We start from the raw sequence: 19,246 nt of genomic DNA on the forward strand, positions 1-19,246 counted from the left end.
ACCAAAAAAAAAGTAAACACTGATTAATCTGATACACATTTAACCTACTCATATTTTAGATTCAAATTAAATGAACCGTTACTGGTAAATCTGGTTTGTTTCTGTGCTAAAGGAATTTATGGTGATGTCTTTGGTGCTCGATGGATTATACTAATTGATCTGATCAGCCTGGCCATTTCTATTATAATCAGTTTGTTTAATAGGCCACCAACAAATCAGCAAAACAAAACAGCAACTCGACATCAATACCATTTGAATCCTTAATTGAATCCTAATGTCACTTTTTTTTACTTTCACAACAGCAAAATCTAAAATCACAAGTATTTGTTCTATTTCTGAGCATTTCAACCAGACAAGTGTGGAGTGCACCTGAAATAGATATACATCTAACTCACTTGTGTAACACACTATAGCTCATCAGCCAGGTCATCAACTTACTAAATAAAGGTTGACCCCTTTCTGTAGACATCTACCCCAAATTACTACAAATAAGACGAGTCACCCAACTACACATTTTTACTGCTGAATTTGATTTAGAATGGAATGCAGGTAAGGAAATGTATTATATAAGAAATGTAGCAGGTCCCCTGAAGTACATACGTTAAAAAACTGTGATAAATGGTAGGAACATAAGACAGACATATTATTAGTGCTGAGGGGAGGAAAGCTTTACATACCAAACACTTATAGAGACATATAGGCACCAGACAAATAGAAGTACTTCCTTTAAACACTACTACAAACTCCTCATCTTGCAAACAAGTACACACAAGCAAGTACAAACACACACATACATGTACTCACCTGCACACATACAAAGTACAGTATTACAGCTAAACCTGCGTAAGTATGATCATCAAGCCAAGTTCTCAAGCTAGCACTCTAGTGCTAGATATGGATAAACTTTCTGGAATAATCACATAATAATAATAATAATAATAATAATAATAATAATAATAATCACAATTACACACCAGACATTTTGATGCAATGTTTTAAATACAAAAGAAAATGCAATAAACTTCTAATGTTTTGTTGCAACCAGGCAAATAACACTTTATTAAAGCTCGTTTCAAATGTTAACTTATAATGTGCTTTTAAACCTTTGGATAAAACTTAAAAATATCAATAAAAAAAAGAATAAATAAATCACTGACCTATGCATTAATGTCCCCTGGACATCATTACTGGTTTGAACATTACAAAGATCAGCAGGAATGTGTGTCTCAGTGGACAAGGCAACAACGTAAAAGAGGAATGTGCAATGAACAGAGACTATTAATCAAGATGAGATGTTATTAGTTCCACCAATGGAATTTGACCAAAATGTTTACTAGCAATATGTCAATTAAAATACAGAGCATTTACCAGATAGTCTATAACCCACAGAAATTAGACTCGAAGTACAGGCCATATCCAATTTTCACTTTCAAGTCAGACATAGTATATGTCCTTTCATAGTACATTTCAGATGTTGGACAATGAAAAGCTCATGTCACTATGTAGAAACTAGGTATCTTTATAGCACCACATAATAAAGAACTGAAAAACAGTCAAACAAATGTCACATATGCAGGGAAAAACAAAGCAAAGCCCAAATCCTATTCAAAATTCTCTAATTAGAAAAAGACACATTGTAATCTTAACCGTCCTCATTGTGTAAATCTCCAGTGAAGAATTCTGTCCACCAGGTAAATTAAATGTCCCCATTTGTTTCCCACTCCTCATCCATCACTCATCCTCTTCAATCTGAAGGTCAGTTGAGGCGGTGTTTCCTGTTGACCCCTTCTCCTTCACATGCTCAATAGCAACAATGCCCGTGAGAAAAGCATAGCCCAGCATGGCTGCTACAGCTACCAGGACGGACAGCAGCTGCTTGCGTCTCTTATAAGGTTCATGGTCAAACTCACTCCCCTCCTGAACATTGGCTGCCGACTGACCCATTCCTTCTGTCAACAAATAAATAATTAAAATCTCACATTTGTTCATTCGTCTTCAGTAGCTGCTTTATCCTGAGCTGGGTTCCGGTCATTCTAGAGCTAATCCTGATAACACTGGGCACAAGGCACCAAACCATACATGATAACAGTACACCATCTCATCTCAATCTCAAATACAACCAAGGATATATACACATGCCATGTCACGCATTAGGCAGGATGCTATTGGTTCTTGTGCAGCAAACACTACTCTTCTTAATAGTGACAGGAACCTCACCTCGAATCTCATCAGGGAAGTACAAGGATAGGATGTTAGAGCAGAAGTTGGTCAAGTTGTCCAGATCCTTCAGGTGCTGCTGCAGTTTGTTGCTGGGCAGCCTGATCTTCAGTATCGGTGCCAAGTGGCCAAACACATAGGCATCAAGGGAGGAGGGTCTGGAGGGTAAATCTCACAGTGAGCTTTCTATAGTCTGCTCTTCATAGCTAAGAGGAAGTTATCAAGTTTTAGCAGTTATTGAAGCTTTTCTACAGTAGCGTGTCGAATATACACTCATTGAGCACTTTATTAGGAACACCTGTACACCTACCCATTCATGCAATTATCTAATCAGTCAATCATGTGGCAGCAGTGTGATGTATAAAATCATGCAGATATGGGCCAGCAGCTTCGGGTAATGTTCACATCAACCATCAGAATGGGGGAAAATGTGATCTCATTGATTTTGAACGTGACGTGATCGTTGGTGCCTGACGGGCTGGTTTGAGTATTTCTATAACTGCTGATCTCTTGGGATTTTCACACACAACATTCTGTAGAATTTAATCAGAATGGTGCAATAAAGAAAAAACTTCCAGTGAGCAGCAGTTCTGCAGACTGAAACACACTGTTGATGAGAGCGGTCAATAAAGAATGGCCAGATTAGTTCGAGATTCCTGTTCTTGGCTGACAGGAGTGAAACCCAATGTGATCATCTGCTGTTGTAGCCCATCCACTGCAAGGTTTGAAATTTTGTGCATTCTTAAATGCTTTTCTGCTCACCATGGTTGTAAAGAGTGATTATTTGAGTTACTATATTGTTCCTGACAGCTCGATCCAATCTGGCCATTCCTCTGACCTCTCTTAATAAACAAGGCGCTCACTCAATGTTTTGTGTTTTTCCTCATCATTCTAATTAAACTCTAGAGACTGTTGTGTGTGAAAATCCCAGGAGATCAGCAGTTTATGAAATATTCAATCCAGCCCATCTGGTACCAACATCCATGCCATGATCAAAGTCACAGAGATCACACTTTTATTTCATTCTGATTTTTCATGTGAACATTCCCCAAAGCTATTGCACTTTATCTGCATGATTTTTTTACGTTGCACTGCTGCCACATGATTGGCTGATTAGAGAACTAGATGAATCCTAGGTTTACAGGTGTTCGTAATAAAGGGGCGGTAAGTATAAGGGTGTTTTCACACCTAGTTTGTTTGAGCCCTCCAAACGCTCTCGGAGCAGTTCAGCGTGTATATGTGAACAAACCAAGTGATCGCAGACCCCCCTAAAAGGAGCCAAAAGCGAACCGTACACAGACCGCCTCCGGAGCTGGGCTGAGTACGGTTTGTTTGTGGGTCCGTTTGTGGTTCGATTTCGTTGTGATATGTGAAAGCAGTGAGGTCCCGGTCCACTTTGCGTTTCGTTTCGACATGCGTACCTGGAGGCTTGCCGTACCTGAAGCCATGTTCCGTCACTGCTGAAAACAACACAAAACTTTTCAGCATGTCAGGGAACGGGGTTGTGTGGTATCAGGAGGAGAGCTGTATACTTCTTGAAATTTGGAAAGATGACTGCATTAAATACCAACTATCCTCAATACATAAGAACATAAAAGTGCTTCTTTTGTTTTCTAAAAAAATGAAGGAAACAGGCTATAACAGAACAGTGCTACAATGCCGGGTAAAAGTAAAAAAAACTATAACAGAAGTACATAAGCACCCGTGATAAAATGCATCGAAGTGGAGAGTCTGCTGAAATGATTCCTGTCCCTTCTATGACGACTTGGATGAAATTTTGGGTGCAAGCTGGGGTCTGAGTTCTTCTGAAGAAAGGGTCTGAGATCACTTCATTGCTGAAGAGCACCAAAAAAAGAACCGGGTTCTCTTTTGAGTCCACTATATTCTGAACACCAAGAGCACTGAGGTCACTTTCAGCTGGTTCCCTTTCCGGTTCACTTTAAGTGAACTGGGTTTGGTTCTTTTAAAACTAACTATATGTGAAAACCCTAAATATTATCTGATAACTTGCATGCATTTATATCGGCCTCGGGAGTTTTTCACAGCCCCTGAGCTTTTGGATCTTCCTTAACCCATCCCTACTGATGATATCTGTTACAAGTTAGAAGTCATATATATTCTTCTTCAAATTAGGTCTGGAGATAAATTTGCTTCAATGACTCCTTGACAAATAGGGCCCATAGAACCACCAGACAGATTTACCGGCTTACAAATAAAGTAGTCATCGCTTTAGGAACCAGTGATGTTACACAAAGAAGGAGGGAAGCTCATTCAAATGAATTTTCAAAAGCTGTAATTTAGACTTTGTGCTTTGATGAACTTACGAGTCCCCAAAGAAAAATCTGTTTGAGCCAAGGCGTTGAGAGAGAAGATTCATGCACTCCAGAGCATCACTGTACAGCTACAAAGAGAAAAAGAAAGAGGGAGTTTTTTGCTATGCAGGAAAAACAATCACTATGTCTATGACATCATGATAAAATAAATCAAACTTGCAGGTGTTTAAATGAGTGAGTGTGTGTGTGTGTGTGTGTGTGTGTGTGTGTGTGTGTGTGTGTGTGTGTGTGTGTGTGTGTGTGTGTGTACAGAAAGAATCTGTGGTACGCAGAGCAGCAGAACTTCTCTCAACACCTTTGCCTGTAATATTCTGATGATCATCAAGATCTTGTGTGGTTGGATTATGTCATTATATTAGCCGTGGAAACAAACTTGGCTGCAGGGTTGATCCCCAGCTGCATGTATGGACACCTGGGTTTTAGATTACTATATTACACATTCCCACTCTCAAAGCCTCCAAATTCTCCTTCAACCCATAATTCTATGCATCCGCACCTCTTTCTCAGCCTCCTCGCCGGCCTCCAGAGTGCCGTTTCCCCGCATGAGTCGCACTCTCTCCAGCTGCCTAGACTGCATGCGGCTCGGCAGGACAAAGTTCAGTGGAAAGGAGATGTTCTCTGCATGCCAGCGACGTGTCACCTCAGCATAGTTCTTAGGATCGATCCATAGAGCATAAATCTACAAGTGTGTGTACAACAGACAACAGCAGAAGAGAAGGGAGAGAAGAACGTGAGTGGATTCTCATAAGATCACTCTTCATAAAAAGAAAAAGGAAAAAGAAAAAAAAAGGAAAAAAAAAAGGCAAAATATATAAACAGCATTCTAATAAGCTTTATATGGAGGTCCCTTCATAACAGTAGTTCAGGTGATGGAAGAGTTAAAAACTGTCCCTCTCCAGCCCACTGCCTCCAACTGAGAGGAAACTGTTTGGAATTGTTATACAGCAGCAACTAAATACCAGAGATAATAACCCAGTCACCATTTACTGGCTAATGAATTAGAGGAGAACACGTGGTAGGAGAGAGAGCTTGTAAGGACAAACGGCATATAATGAGAGGTAATGAATGGGAGCGAATATTATATACCAATATCTTCTTCAATACTGAGGGAGCACTGGGCCCCTTTGCTTCTGTCCACTTTCTTATTATTTGCACCATTTTGATCTTGCTAACAACAGGACTGGATCATGTATCTCTGCAAACTAGCTTCTGTGCTCCTCGTGTGAACCTCACCAGAGCAGGCATCAGCTTTTCTTCCACCAGAGAGATAAAAGCGAGTGTGTCGGCACCTTCTTTTGCGGATAGGTCGTAGTCTGCGTTGTATTTCTGAAATAAATACGACAATCTCGCACATTAGCAGTCGTTGAGTGTTCAGTGTCATGATAATAGAAAAGAAAGCACAAAGCTAGAGCAGGCTATTTGAGAAATTAAACAGGAAAAATATACCACAGCAATTTGGCAATGATTACAATTACTTTATTAATGAATGACATGACATTCCTTTTAAAAACAATTGTAGTTACATTTAATGTTGTGGAATGTCCACAAGACAAGTTAGTTCCTGTTATCACCTCTATAAACAATCATTTCAACACTAGCTTCTCTTTTTCTCACTCACGCTTTAAGTTAGTAAAACGAAAAAGTAGCTAGTCATCTTAGCAAGAAACCAGAACATACAAAAGACTCTCCTATGGTGGAAAACTTACTATCTCTTTACAGAAACCTTCACCATATGAACGGTTATGTTTTTCTTTGTTAAATAACAAGATGTTTTATAATCTGTTAATTATTCGCATTAGATTATTGTGGAGTGTCCGCAATACAAGTCCCTGAAAATGAGTTGTAACTATAGAAATGATAATATATTACAACAAGTGAATTCATATAAACCTGCAGTTTGATTTACAGCCAGAACTACTGTCAGAGCTGCACTGCTATAAAAAAACAACAACTAACAAACAAACAAAAAAACACCCGCTGACCAATTAGATAAATTTTATTTGTTAACATTGTAGTGTAACAAGCAACTGGGTCATGACAATGAGATAAAAAGATCATAATATAGTTCTGTGAAAAGAATTTACCCCTGTAGTTACTGATTTGATTTCTTCTGTTTTTGTGTATGTCATACTAAATTGTTTCAGAAATTAAAATAAACTCTAAGATAAAACAAAGGCAACCTGAGTAAACAAAAAATACAGTTTTTAAATGATAATGTTATTTATTGTAGCAAAAAAAATTATCCAATACCAACTGGGCCTGTGTGAAAATGTATTAATGAACTGTTTGGAAGACAGGGGTCCCGTGACATCTGGCGTAAACCAAACACAGAATTCCACAAAAATAACATCATATATACGATCAAGCATGGTGGTGGAAGTGTGATGGTGTGGGGATGCTTTGCTGCTTCCGGGCCTGGACAACTTGCAGTAATTGAGGGAAACATGAATTCTGCTCTCTACCAGAAAATCCTAAAGGAGAATGTCTGGTCTTCAGTCCGTAAATTGAAACTCAAGCACAACTGGATTATGCAGCAAGACAATGATCCAAAACATAGGAGTAAATCCTAGTCCAAGAAGTAAGTGAAAGACTGATCTCCAGTTATTGGAAGTGTTTGGTTGCAGTTATTGCTGCTAAAGGTGGTACAAACAGATTTTAAGTTTAAGGGACAATTAGTTTTTCACATGGGTGATAGCTGTTGGATAACATTTTTGCTTCAATAAAAATAACTAAAAACTGTAGTGTGTGTTTACTCAGGTTGCCTTTGTTTTATGTTGTATACAAAAACAGAAGAAATCAAGAAATACTTTTTCACAGCACTGTGCGTGTCAAATGTCATGAAGTAAAAGAAATATTCCATTATAATGGTTTGGCTGATTTCATTGGGAATAGAGGGGACTTTTTCTGGTACAGCTACTGTCCAGAAAGAAATGTCCCACAACAAGAAATGTTCAATAAGCAATTAGTCCATTCCACACAGATGAGAAAAGCATAGAAGGTGACAAAATATTTACAAGATGATTTTGTCATTGTCTGACTGTTTTACAACTTAGAGCTTTTGTTAAAATTTTATATGTGCCTAGCTAAAATGGGCCAAGAGCTGTGGGTGATAAGTCAAGGACAGTGGGTTACCTGTTTCCTGAGCTGGATGATAATTTTACTGGGTTGAGAGAAACTCCCATCCTCTTTGGTCTTCAGAGCAGGGAGTGAACCTGGGAGCATACAAACACATACAACACACCATTACCACAACACTGTACTCACATTACTGTACTGTATTGCTACTGTGTAATTCTCATACCAAATGCTGGTCTGTGTTACTATATTACTGACAGAATTAGAAAATTAAAGCATGTGTTATATAGGATACACTGAGCACTAAAATTCCTAATTCCTTTAGCTGCTATGTCTATTTCACCATTGTCAACGTCCAACAAAAGATCCAGTTCAGATCAGTCTCAGTTTTCTGGGATTAGTGGCTTAGACACTTTCTGCCATTGGAGGTAACCTGATCAGCCTAAAAGCACCATACTTAAATTAACGATGCATGCCTGCCCAGAAAACAATCATTAAAATCCCTTGAAAAAAATCTGCTTACCTGTGGGACTCCTCCAGGGGTTGGAGATCCTGTGAACTTTCAGTGGGGTTCCAGCAAATCGAGCATAAGCCTGGAAGCATAAAAGATCACTTAAGAAGCCAACAATGTTATGAGTAAGACTTGTGTTGTAATCCAGGATGGAGCGGCACTACATTGCAGAGGTAAGCATCTAGCTCATTTAACACACTCTATTCAACTTGTTAAGCCTTTATGGGCAGAATTTGTTGTATTAGTAAAAGAAAACCACAAAGGGATATGGCCCTAAAGGCCCTTTTTTGGCTTTAATCCATTCATAAGGCACTGGTTAAAGCAGCATTATTGAACAGTTAGGAATTTAGCAAACTCTTTGATAGAAATGATTTTCCAGCTAATGAGGTAAAAGTGTAAAAAAGTGTAATGTAGGCACAGCCTTCCATGCCTAGAAAAGATCTAAATTAATTCCACACTTAATCAAATTATAGTCAGGCCAGACTGGAAGAGCACCAATGGACCAACTGGCATAGAAAGCAATAACACTCTCTACACACCCCACAGGACATCTGTGGATGGGAAACACAGCCAGGACACAAAACGACCCAGAAACAGACACTCTGTGTCTTCCTCATGAGTTGGCTAGCAACGTACAAAGCTTAAAAACCTAATAAATATCATAAACCATAAATAATAACAACCTGTTCTCATACAAGTCAGACACAAACACAGACAAATAACCATTTCAAAACCCTTTTCCACTGGCAGCCTTATTTTTAGCATAGGAAATTTAGGAAAGAATGTGACACAGTTCAACAGTTCAGCACATAAACCCGCATGTACCGAGACTAATTTTCAGTTATGTTAGCAGTGGAGAAAATGTGCACATGTCCAGAGTGGTGTTTACTGAGGAGAGAGAAAAAGCCAGACTGGGCCAAGAGCCTAAAACGAGCAGTGTCTTAGGCAAGCAGGAATCACAGCTTTAGAAATAGGTGACAATTCAAGGAATTCTTGAATACTTAGCCAGAGTTTAGAGAATTTGGATATTCCTTATAACAAAGCAGAGCGAGGCCATGATTTAGTGCAATCAGGATTTTGGGTTAAGTAGACTTGGCAGAAGACGACAGGAAGCCATGCTCTGCTTATTTTATCTTGAGAAAGGAAGCAGTTCACAGCTCCTCTGGCAGAAAAGGAAACAGCCACTCAACACATCACTGCATGTGGACCAAACTTCAACGACTTGAAGTTCGAGCTGAAGTTCAATTGCTCTCGAAGATGTTATAGCCACAGAGCTATGTGTTCTTAACTACCTAATGGCAAACATTTAATACATCACTAATAACATGTCAAAAGCATCCAGCAAATTAATCTTTCTATTTCTTAAGTCCCAGCAAAACTTGACTAAAAGAAATATGTAGAATAACATATCTTTTTTTAAAGATTTCCAAGTTTGTGATCATGACAAGGGTGTAAAGAGTACTCCTAGATGAATTATATTAAGACAGAGACAAGAGTGGTATTCTTTATAGCTCAACAAATACTTTGGGTGACACATACATTAGAGTGGGGAACCATGAAACCCACTTGCACCTATGTGACATTTCAGCTGCAAGCCTCATTTTTTTTTTATGTGGACAGGAGAGTCACGTAGCCTCTCTAGCATAAAGTCTTGGCGGATGAGAGAGAGAGACGGAGAGAGAGACGGAGAGAGAGAGAGAGCGTGAGTGAGAGAGAAAGAGAAAGGGGGGGTGGGGAGTGAGTGAGTGAGTGAGAGTGAAGGGAGCGTCATGGAAAACACTGCTAAATTTCTTCCACAATGTCTGCAGGTCTTGAGGTTCTTTTTTTAAAGCTGTTTGAGAAATTACAAAGAGAAGTGGATGGAGGAAAAAGCAGCAAGCCAGAAGGCAAAAAAAAAAAAAGTTCAATGGTGGTCAAATTACACTGCATCTACTCAATCTACTACAACCACAATCAAATATGAAAATCATTAACTTTCATTATATTTCAAATGTTAATAAAATGTTACTGCAAGATCACTGTGACAGTAAAACCACCCTAGAGTCTTGAGCACAATAGTCTATATTATAATAAAAAAAAATATAATAAAGCGACACAAATTTTTTAAAAAAAACACCGTCTTTGAAGGGCTGAGAATTATTTTCAGTTTTCTACTGAAACGTCAGTTGTTGTTTCTTTACTACAGACCACAATGAATCTGACATAATAGCTATTACGTTTCTAAATTAATAGAAACACATTTCACCCAATTAAAAAGTTAAGAATAGTTTTAAATGGCCACTCAAATGGCCACTTACTGTCAGGAAGTCCAGGAAGTTTCAGGTTAGTTGAGACTGATTGTATATATTTTACACTAGAGTTCTGGAACTTTCTGTCTTTTTTGCAGTTTTATAATCCAGAAATTAGAAGTCAAATGAAATCTAAGTGTCTTTACTGTCACTGTGCGGCTCTGCATTACTGCCTAAACGAGCAGAGCAGTGGAAACAGACACGATGCGACACAGCCAGTTGGAACAGCACCATTACCATCAAAGACTGACATCATCCCGTCAGATTATTGGAGAATTCCTCCACAGTTTTAAACTGCATGCCGTAAAACCAGAGACATGAATGCCCATGCGCCGTCCAACAGAAACACGAACAGGAAAGTTGCTGCAGGCCAAACTGCTTCTGCTGACAGCTTAGTTTACAGCACAGCACCAGTTCGTATAAAAATGCCATAAGCACCATTCCAAATGGACTTTCTGCTATAAACCATGCTAAGCTGCAATTTCACCACAATATAAAATGTGAGATTTAACACTGAAAATAAATCATGCATACTGAATGACTGTATGATTTAGTACTGGGTGTAATGTGCAATCTCTTAAAATACGATCACGAGGTGTCAATAAAATATTGAAACGGAAACTGGACGGCACTGAAATTGGTCAACACAGGCTATACAGTTAAGATCGTTTTCAAATGGCAACTCACTAAAGAGTCACACAATAATAATTTAGCTTGCTGGCCAAGCTTGAGAGATTAATTTAACTAAAGTCTTCAAACCCTCATTGGTTTCAGCTGAAGGTGAGCCTTTATGCAGATTACACCTCATTTATTCTTTAAACACTTTAGCTATGAAGGAATTTCTAACATATCAGCAATGAAAAAAGAATAGTTTGGATGGGAAACTAGAGTGCATTTGAAGATTTGCTCCTCTGCTGCCTCTTCCATACTGTTAGTTTATTCATTGCAAGAACAACCAAGAAATCATATGGAAAACTGAATGGAACCGGGCTATAATTTTCCAGACAGCCTGTGTGAGAGTACACTGATGTGTCACGAACTGCTTGCTGTGTCAGGAATCAGCCTGTAGTTACAGACCCCACAACAGGGGGAAAAAACTGCCACAGGCATTTTCCCAACCACCAAGAAGAGGAAAGTTCTTCTGAACCCACCTCCTGCAAATAAGCCACATCATTTGAAAAAAAGTGGGGGATCCTGAAACAACGGAAATTAATTCCATGTGGCTACTATGGTGTTACAGAGATATGGACAGGGATTTCCTGGTGAGTCTGAGACTGAGTGGAAAAGTAAGAAAGTGAAGAAACTCTTTCCATGATATGTTATTTCTCTGGAATAGAAGAAGCCCCAGAGCCACAGAAAAGACCTCACGCTGTTCATGGTTTTAATTATGAGTTCACTAAAACAATTCAAATATCAGCCAAGATGTAAAAGCGTAATTTTTAAGAAATAAGTGTAATTACCATTTATTTATTTATTTATTACAATTCCAAAACAAGCATTAGTCTACACACATTGCACAGTGTGCATAGCAGCACTCTATCATGGACCAAACATACTATAAAATCAAAAACATCCAGGAAATGAATCTTTCTATTATTTATGCTATATAAACCCTAAAAAGCACCACAGTGAATGCTCCGAGTCAAGTATCAACAGCACAAAGTGTTCACTGCGGGAATTTCAAACCAGAAAACCCAGAATTTGCCAATATTAGACACTTGGGCCAATAGAAAAAAAAAGAATGCATGAGTAGAGTCATGTCCTTCTGGCAGATTCAGCAGGAGGACATGCTTATTAATGTTTCAGGACACCCTGTTTTATAACAGCAGTATATACATTAGGGATGTAGTGATACACGCCGGTCATATTTCGATTCATGATTCTGGGCTCAGGTTTCGATATTCACAGAATATTTTAAACATAAATTGAATGAAGAAATATTTTGATTGAAAAGACCCCTTTTTTTTTATTTATGAATCATAAACAATGCAAAACAATGTGCATTTTTATCTGCATAAAACTGTGAATAAACCAAAAATGGCCACAAACAAATGTTTAATATTGTAAGCAAAATGTACTTCACCATATCCTAAAAAGAAAGAAAGAAACAAAAATAAATTCTCAAAAAAAAATTCACTTGATTGAATAAACAAAGTCTCTGACCTGGGAAAAGGATCGATTAAAATATACTGAGCTTTGTAGCAGTGCCTGAGATGTCATTTTAGATAGAAATAGAGCTCCAAAGTCGGCTAAAATGCCAGCTTTCCACGGCATCTTTCTCGGGCACAGTAGTAACAGGGCTGGTGTTGGTTGAAAGCTACTGAAGAGCTCTTTTTAATGGTTATAATGTGGTCATGTAACCTAATAACTTCCAGAGCTATCGGTCACTTCACAAGTGCAGACATTTCCCGTATTGGTAATGGCACAGGTTCTCCATGAAAGAACACGATACGACCAGTGTGCTGTATATACAGTATCTCACAAAAGTGAGTACACCCATCACATTTCTGTAAATATTTGATTATATCTTTTCATGTGACAACACTGAAGAAATGACACTTTACTACAATGTAAAGTAGTGAGTGTACAGCTTGTATAACAGTGTAAATTTGCTGTCCCCTCAAAATAACTCAACACACAGCCATTAATGTCTAGACCGCTGGCAACAAAAGTGAGTACACCCCTAAGTGAAAATGTTCAAATTAGGCCCAATTGGCCATTTTCCCTCCCCAGTGTCATGTGACTTGTTAGTGTTACAAGGTCTCAGGTGTGAATGGGGAGCAGGTGTGTTAAATTTGATGTCATTGCTCTCACACTCCCTCATACTGGTCACTGGAAGTTCAACATGGCACCTCATGGCAAAGCACTCTCTGAGGATCTGAAAAAAAGAATTGTTGCTCTACATAAAGATGGCCTAGGCTATAAGAAGATTGCCTGACACTGAGCTGCAGCACGGTGGCCAAGACCATATAGCGGTTTAACAGGACAGATTCCACTCAGAACAGGCCTTGCCATGGTTGACCAAAGAAGTTGAGTGCACGTGCTCAGCGTCATATCCAGAGGTTGTCTTTGGGAAACAGACGTATGAGTGCTGCCAGCATTGCTGCAGAGGTTGAAGGGGTGGGGGGTCAGCCTGTCAGTGCTCAGACCATATGCTGAACACTGCATCAAATTGGTCTGCATGGCTGTCGTCCCAGAAGGAAGCCTCTTCTAAAGATGATGCACAAGAAAGCCCGCAAACAGTTTGCTGAAGACAAGCAGACTAAGGACATGGATTACTGGAACCATGTCCTGTGGTCTGATGAGACCAAGATAAACCTATTTGGTTCAGATGGTGTCAAGTGTGTGTGGCAGCAACCAGGTGAGGAGTACAAGGACAAGTGTGTCTTGCCTACAGTCAAGCATGGTGGTGGGAGTGTCATGGTCTGGGGCTGCATGAGTGCTGCCGGCACTGGCGAGCTACAGTTCATTGAGGAAACCATGAATGCCACCATGTACTGTAACATACTGAAGCAGAGCATGATCCCCTCCCTTCGGAGACTGGGCCGCAGGGCAGTATTCCAGCATGATAACGACCCCAAACACACCTCCAAGATGACCACTGCCTTGCTAAAGAAGCTGAGGGTGAAGGTTATGGACTAAACCCTACTGAGCATCTGTGGAGCATCCTCAAACGGAAGATGGAGGAGCACAAGGTCTCTAACATCCACCAGCTCTGTGATGTCATCATAGAGGAGTGGAAGAGGACTCCAGTGGCAACCTGTGAAGCTCTGGTGAACTCCATGCCCAAGAGGGTTAAGACAGTACTGGAAAATAATGGTGGCCACACAAAATATTGACACATTGGGCCCAATTTGGACATTTTCACTTAGGGGTGTACTCACTTTTGTTGCCAGCGGTTTAGACATTAATGGTTGTGTTGAGTTATTTTGAGGGGACAGCAAATTTACACTGTTACACAAGCTGTACACTCACTACTTTACATTGTAGCAAAGTGTCATTTCTTCAGTGTTGTCACATGAAAAGATATAATCAAATATTTACAAAAATGTGAGGGGTGTACTCCCTTTTGTGAGATACTGTATATTTTAACTCAATGGGATACATAGGTTGGGACCTCTGGTGTGCAAACAGTGCAATTGCATTACATAATTAATAGAATGCTGATATTGCACATTTCCATGATGCACATCATGTCACAATGTGTTTTGTTACATCCCTAATGTTTATACATACAAAAATTTTACCAATGGGTTAGTGGACACTAACAAGAATTATACAAAAATTTGACAAAATTTGCAGACAGCACAGTTTGGTCAAAATACTGTCTATCACTCACAAACAATCTACCGAGCTGGATAGCTGTTCATTGAACCAATACGGTAACACCAGAATATCACACCCAAAAATCCAGTCTGTCCGTGGCTTAATGCTAACTAAATCACAAGACCTTGTTTTAATGGTTGAAATTTAAAGAACACAAAGAGTAAATAAGAAATAAACAAGTATACTGCTGCAGTTATCAGAATAAGCACAGAACATTTATGCACCAGTACTTTCTATCATGCAGGAATTTTACATGTGCAAACTGTGTTAAAGTAGAAAACAACTGGAACTTTATGAAAAATTTCCTAAAAGTTCTTAAAATATTTATGTGCCAGTGCAGGGGTCTGTTTACTGGTTTATACTGATGTTTACTATTTTGATTGTGTGCCAGCCATTTATTCCCCATTTGTACTATCCTAGACATAAACTAATGATTTGCACTAAAGTTTGTGTGACATTCAAAATCCACCAGTGCGGAATACGTGCATTACCACTTCCTGAATCCCCCTCTTGGCACAGATATCATGATACTGATACATGATAATTTTCCTGGTTTCAAGTGCAGCCATCAAAGTCCTGGTTTAATACAACATTAAACTTTTATTTTAACCAGTGTTTAAATTCACACCAGCTGTTAGAAGCATCATAAAAACACACACCCATGTGTCCTGCAGCGCACGTCTCCTTACTCCTACATGAATGAATCTGGAAAAATTAGAAAGTGTGAAATTGATTTTTCTTAGCTGTAGTTGGTTAATAGTAGGTAACACAGATATGTGTAGACATGGTATATAATGCATTTTGTAGAAAAAACCTCATTTTTAAAACCATTAAAATGTGTGTGCTTGTGTGGGCGCAATCATCCATAATGAGTACATAAAAGCTCCCTGAACGAAAAAATACAGCAAAAGCAGCTCTTTATTGCACACCGTCAAAGTTTAAGGCACCTGGACAAATGTAATTTAACAAAAAAGTCGGTGGTTGGCCACACTATGAAGTTGTTTAATTGTGCTTCATGCACAAGTAGAGCACAATACTGAGACATGATGAAAAGTGTGCGGCCAAATCTGTGTGTGACTTCACAAGCATTACGTAACTCGGGTGTTTCTCTGTGTTCTTGTGTGTCTTCCACTGACATAATTTTTTAACGCCCAGGATTTATTCTAATACTCAAGAACCCAAGTCCAGTGCTCTTGGTATTAAGAAACACGTCTAGCATGCCAACATTTTGATTAAACATATGCAAAAATAGATGGCTGCCTCACAGTTCCAGGGTCCCTGGTTTGATACCGAGCTCTAGTTAGTATCTGTATGGGTTTCCTCCCAGCTCCCAAATACATACCAGTACGTGGATTGACTAAGATAAATTGTGTTTATCGAGTGTGTGAATGTGTGTGTATGGTGCCCTGTGATGGACCAGCATCCCATCCAGGGTGTATTCCTGCCTCATGCCCAGTGTTCCCGTGATAGACTCCGTATCCACCTCGACTCTAACCAGTATAAAGTGGTTACTGAAAGCGAGTAAATGAATGAGATTTACAAAAATACACAGCTGGATCTGCTTTCACGTTATTATGGGTGAAATTTTATGGCTTACTAAATGAAAATGAAAGACTTATCATAATATTACAATTCCCAGATCTTGAATAATTGCTTGTTCTGCAAAAGTGAAGTGTGTTTTGTATACTGTGGGTCTAAAGCATGTATTTATTCGTCTTTTTGTGTCTCTCCCTTAATAACAAGCAAAACAAAAGTATGCCAATTACGTTTTTTCTGACAGAAGCACTCCATACTGGTTTACTGTTTGTGATTGTCCATGTTTTTTTATTATTATTATTATTCCATTATCGCTGTTCTTAGTCGGTTTCGTGCGCGTGCTCAAACTCCAAACTTATACATAAAGTCAAACAAGCTGAAAAATATCGAGGTGTAAGTGTCTGCTCCCAGAAAGCCTACTCGCGTCGCCGAGCTGCTCAGACTTAACGATTAAATGTATTTTGGGGTTTCGAGAAGACTGTAAATTTGAGAAAGAGCAGCTCCAACACCATGTGACGTCTCAACTCCCATAAGCACTGCATTATATTTTACATTTGAAAGTTTAAGTCATTATGATATTTAACACACGAAGCCTTAGTCTCTGAGCAAGACACGTGCTTTCCTAAAAGAAAGACATATATCTAAACTGAGTGAACGACAGCACCTTTATTAAAATCAGTCTGCTTATTTTTAACCTTAATGCAATGGGATTAAGATGATTAACACCCAGTCAATGCTGAGTAACAAAATACCCGATAAAGTGTAAACGCGTACTATTTTAGATTATTCCGGTTAAACAAGTAGTACAGAATAAAACAATATAAAAGGCTTACCAAAACTATTAGACTGTCAGTATCAACAGAAGGTAAACCCCAACTCCCTTTCCAACAAAACAACTCTAAGGGGGCCGCCATCTTGTTCAACTCAAAAAACCTTTGACTCGGAAGTAATCTTTTACAGAGGCGCAGAAAACCACAAAATGTTTGGGATATTCTTTGATCCTTTTCACCGACCGATTAAAAAAACGGCGTAGTGTAACACCCCCGGATGTGTTTTTTTCCTTAGTTATAAAATAATTGAATATGTATATTATTTTTTTTTACATGATTGTCTACCTGACCAGGATAGGTTACTGAAGATGATTGAATTCATGTCTTGAGGGCTACATGTAATGAAAAGTCTCATCTGAATTTAGAGAAAACAGAATGGGTGGAGCAGCAAATCATAAAAAGATGTTTAAAAAAAATTTCATTACAAACAGAATCATACACAGTTACTGTATGAAACATGCCATGTTATATACAACAATTCTAATAGTTTTGTTTACTGTAAAATATATATTCTAATAGCACATGGACATTTGTCCAACTGCCACTGCTCATAGGCAATTCCTCTTTTTGTTGGAGAAAACGTCGAAATCTCTAACCAAGATGCTAGTAGGTGATGTTTTTATCTGTCGCTAACTATTAGTATACCAAAATCTGAAAACAATTTAGGCAGATTATGGTGTTATACATGAGGATATTGTTTTATAGATGCAAAGGGACCCTAAGCTAGACATTAATTTGCATCTGTGTTGCAACAGTTCAACACTGCCGCTGGCAAGACATGGGCCAGAACATTCACAAGACATGACATCACATGCTGTGTTCAGAGATAAAGGGTAGTTTGTTCTTTTAAAGGCCAGAAAGGTCTCCATGTTCCTGCACTTCTTCTTGGAAAACTCATCTGAACTTGGTCTCTTTCACTGCTGAAATGTTGTTCAGTCTTGTTCTGAGTTGGTTCCTTCAAAAATAAACCATATATATATATATATATATTTTACAGTGGTGGAAACTACAACCCACCATTAGTTATTATACTGTATTTAATATTGAGTTCTTATAGCTATTAGGCTGATTTACTGGTCACCTGAATTAAATGGGTTTAATTGAATGGAATCAGGAATAAAAAAAAACTCTCTAGGTCCAATTAATAGTCAGAAATTTTATACTTTTAAATAATGAGCCTAATACTGTAAGTGTGACAATCCCTGGTATATTCTGCATCAATACATTATATATATATATTGCATAAATGTTTTTGCAGTTTAGTTTTAAATTTAAATCACATATAGTACTGTAAATGAGCACTCCTGGGTTGCTGTAGCAATGCTTCACAGTTCAAGTCCTAAAGACCACATGACCTGTAGATTTTTGTTTTTCCCCCTCCTAGTAGATCTGTTCCACCTCAGTCAAGTTAAAAGGGCTTTATAAGTACCCACTGAGTGAATTTTTACAGGTTTGCTGTAATATGGAAAGCAAGAAACATTACAGTGCATGGAGCCTCCAGAACTGGAACTGAGCACTGAATCCTTTTCAGTTGCAGATGCTGATATTAATGACATTTAGCAAAAGATTGTAAAAGTAAGTTCATGAAAAGCTATATGGTAAATTATGGTGCAAAAATAAACCAGAAGTATAGAATGTACATGACCTTTCAAATTTACATTTAGGGCATTTGACAGACGTCCTTATCCAGCGCGACTTACAGAAGTGCTTTGACGTTTCTATCAATAAACACATCCTGATACTGATTCACTAGGTCATGGACTAAGAATACCATCAGTCTAAAAACTCTTTTGGGGAGGTAATAGATTAAGAAAAGCAGACAAAACAATTATTTGAAAAAAATGTTAGATTTAAACAAATGTTACATTCAACCAAAATAATTGTTACCACTGAAGATTTAGGCTCAGGAGTTTGCAACACGGTCATGTCTCCTGGTTACAAACGTCAGGGTAGCATACTGGGTCTCACTGGAGGACTGTGGAAAATGATTGCAGAGACATTAAAGTGTTTATTTTTGACAGTAAAATAAGAATTAGCAGACCCAGGGAAGTATTTCTGCATTTTAAATTTTTTAATGTACCTTTTTTCCTCTTGTTATTTATTAGCTCTCAAAATCACCAACATAATTTG

The 19,246-nt window shown here is 38.5% G+C and overlaps 1 protein-coding gene across 2 annotated transcripts; it reads right to left on the reverse strand.

Annotated features, from left to right (window-relative positions):
* Positions 1-234: 234 nt before the first annotated feature.
* On the reverse strand, positions 235-17,314 carry mtx1a (metaxin 1a). 2 transcript variants are annotated; one of them, XM_053628356.1, is made up of 8 exons: positions 17,120-17,314; positions 8,149-8,218; positions 7,683-7,762; positions 5,784-5,876; positions 5,047-5,229; positions 4,542-4,618; positions 2,218-2,375; positions 235-1,946 (listed from the first exon to the last, which is right to left on the reverse strand). In XM_053628356.1, the coding sequence occupies exons 1-8, from the start codon at positions 17,198-17,200 to the stop codon at positions 1,732-1,734; spliced, it is 957 nt and encodes a 318-aa protein (XP_053484331.1). In that variant the 5' UTR covers positions 17,201-17,314; the 3' UTR covers positions 235-1,731. The 2 variants fall into 2 exon arrangements, with proteins under 2 accessions (XP_053484331.1, XP_053484323.1); XM_053628348.1 differs by having other exon boundaries at positions 235-1,949.
* Positions 17,315-19,246: the final 1,932 nt, after the last annotated feature.

This window comes from Ictalurus furcatus, chromosome 1 (genome assembly GCF_023375685.1).
Source record: "Ictalurus furcatus strain D&B chromosome 1, Billie_1.0, whole genome shotgun sequence".
Taxonomy (NCBI): domain Eukaryota; kingdom Metazoa; phylum Chordata; class Actinopteri; order Siluriformes; family Ictaluridae; genus Ictalurus; species Ictalurus furcatus.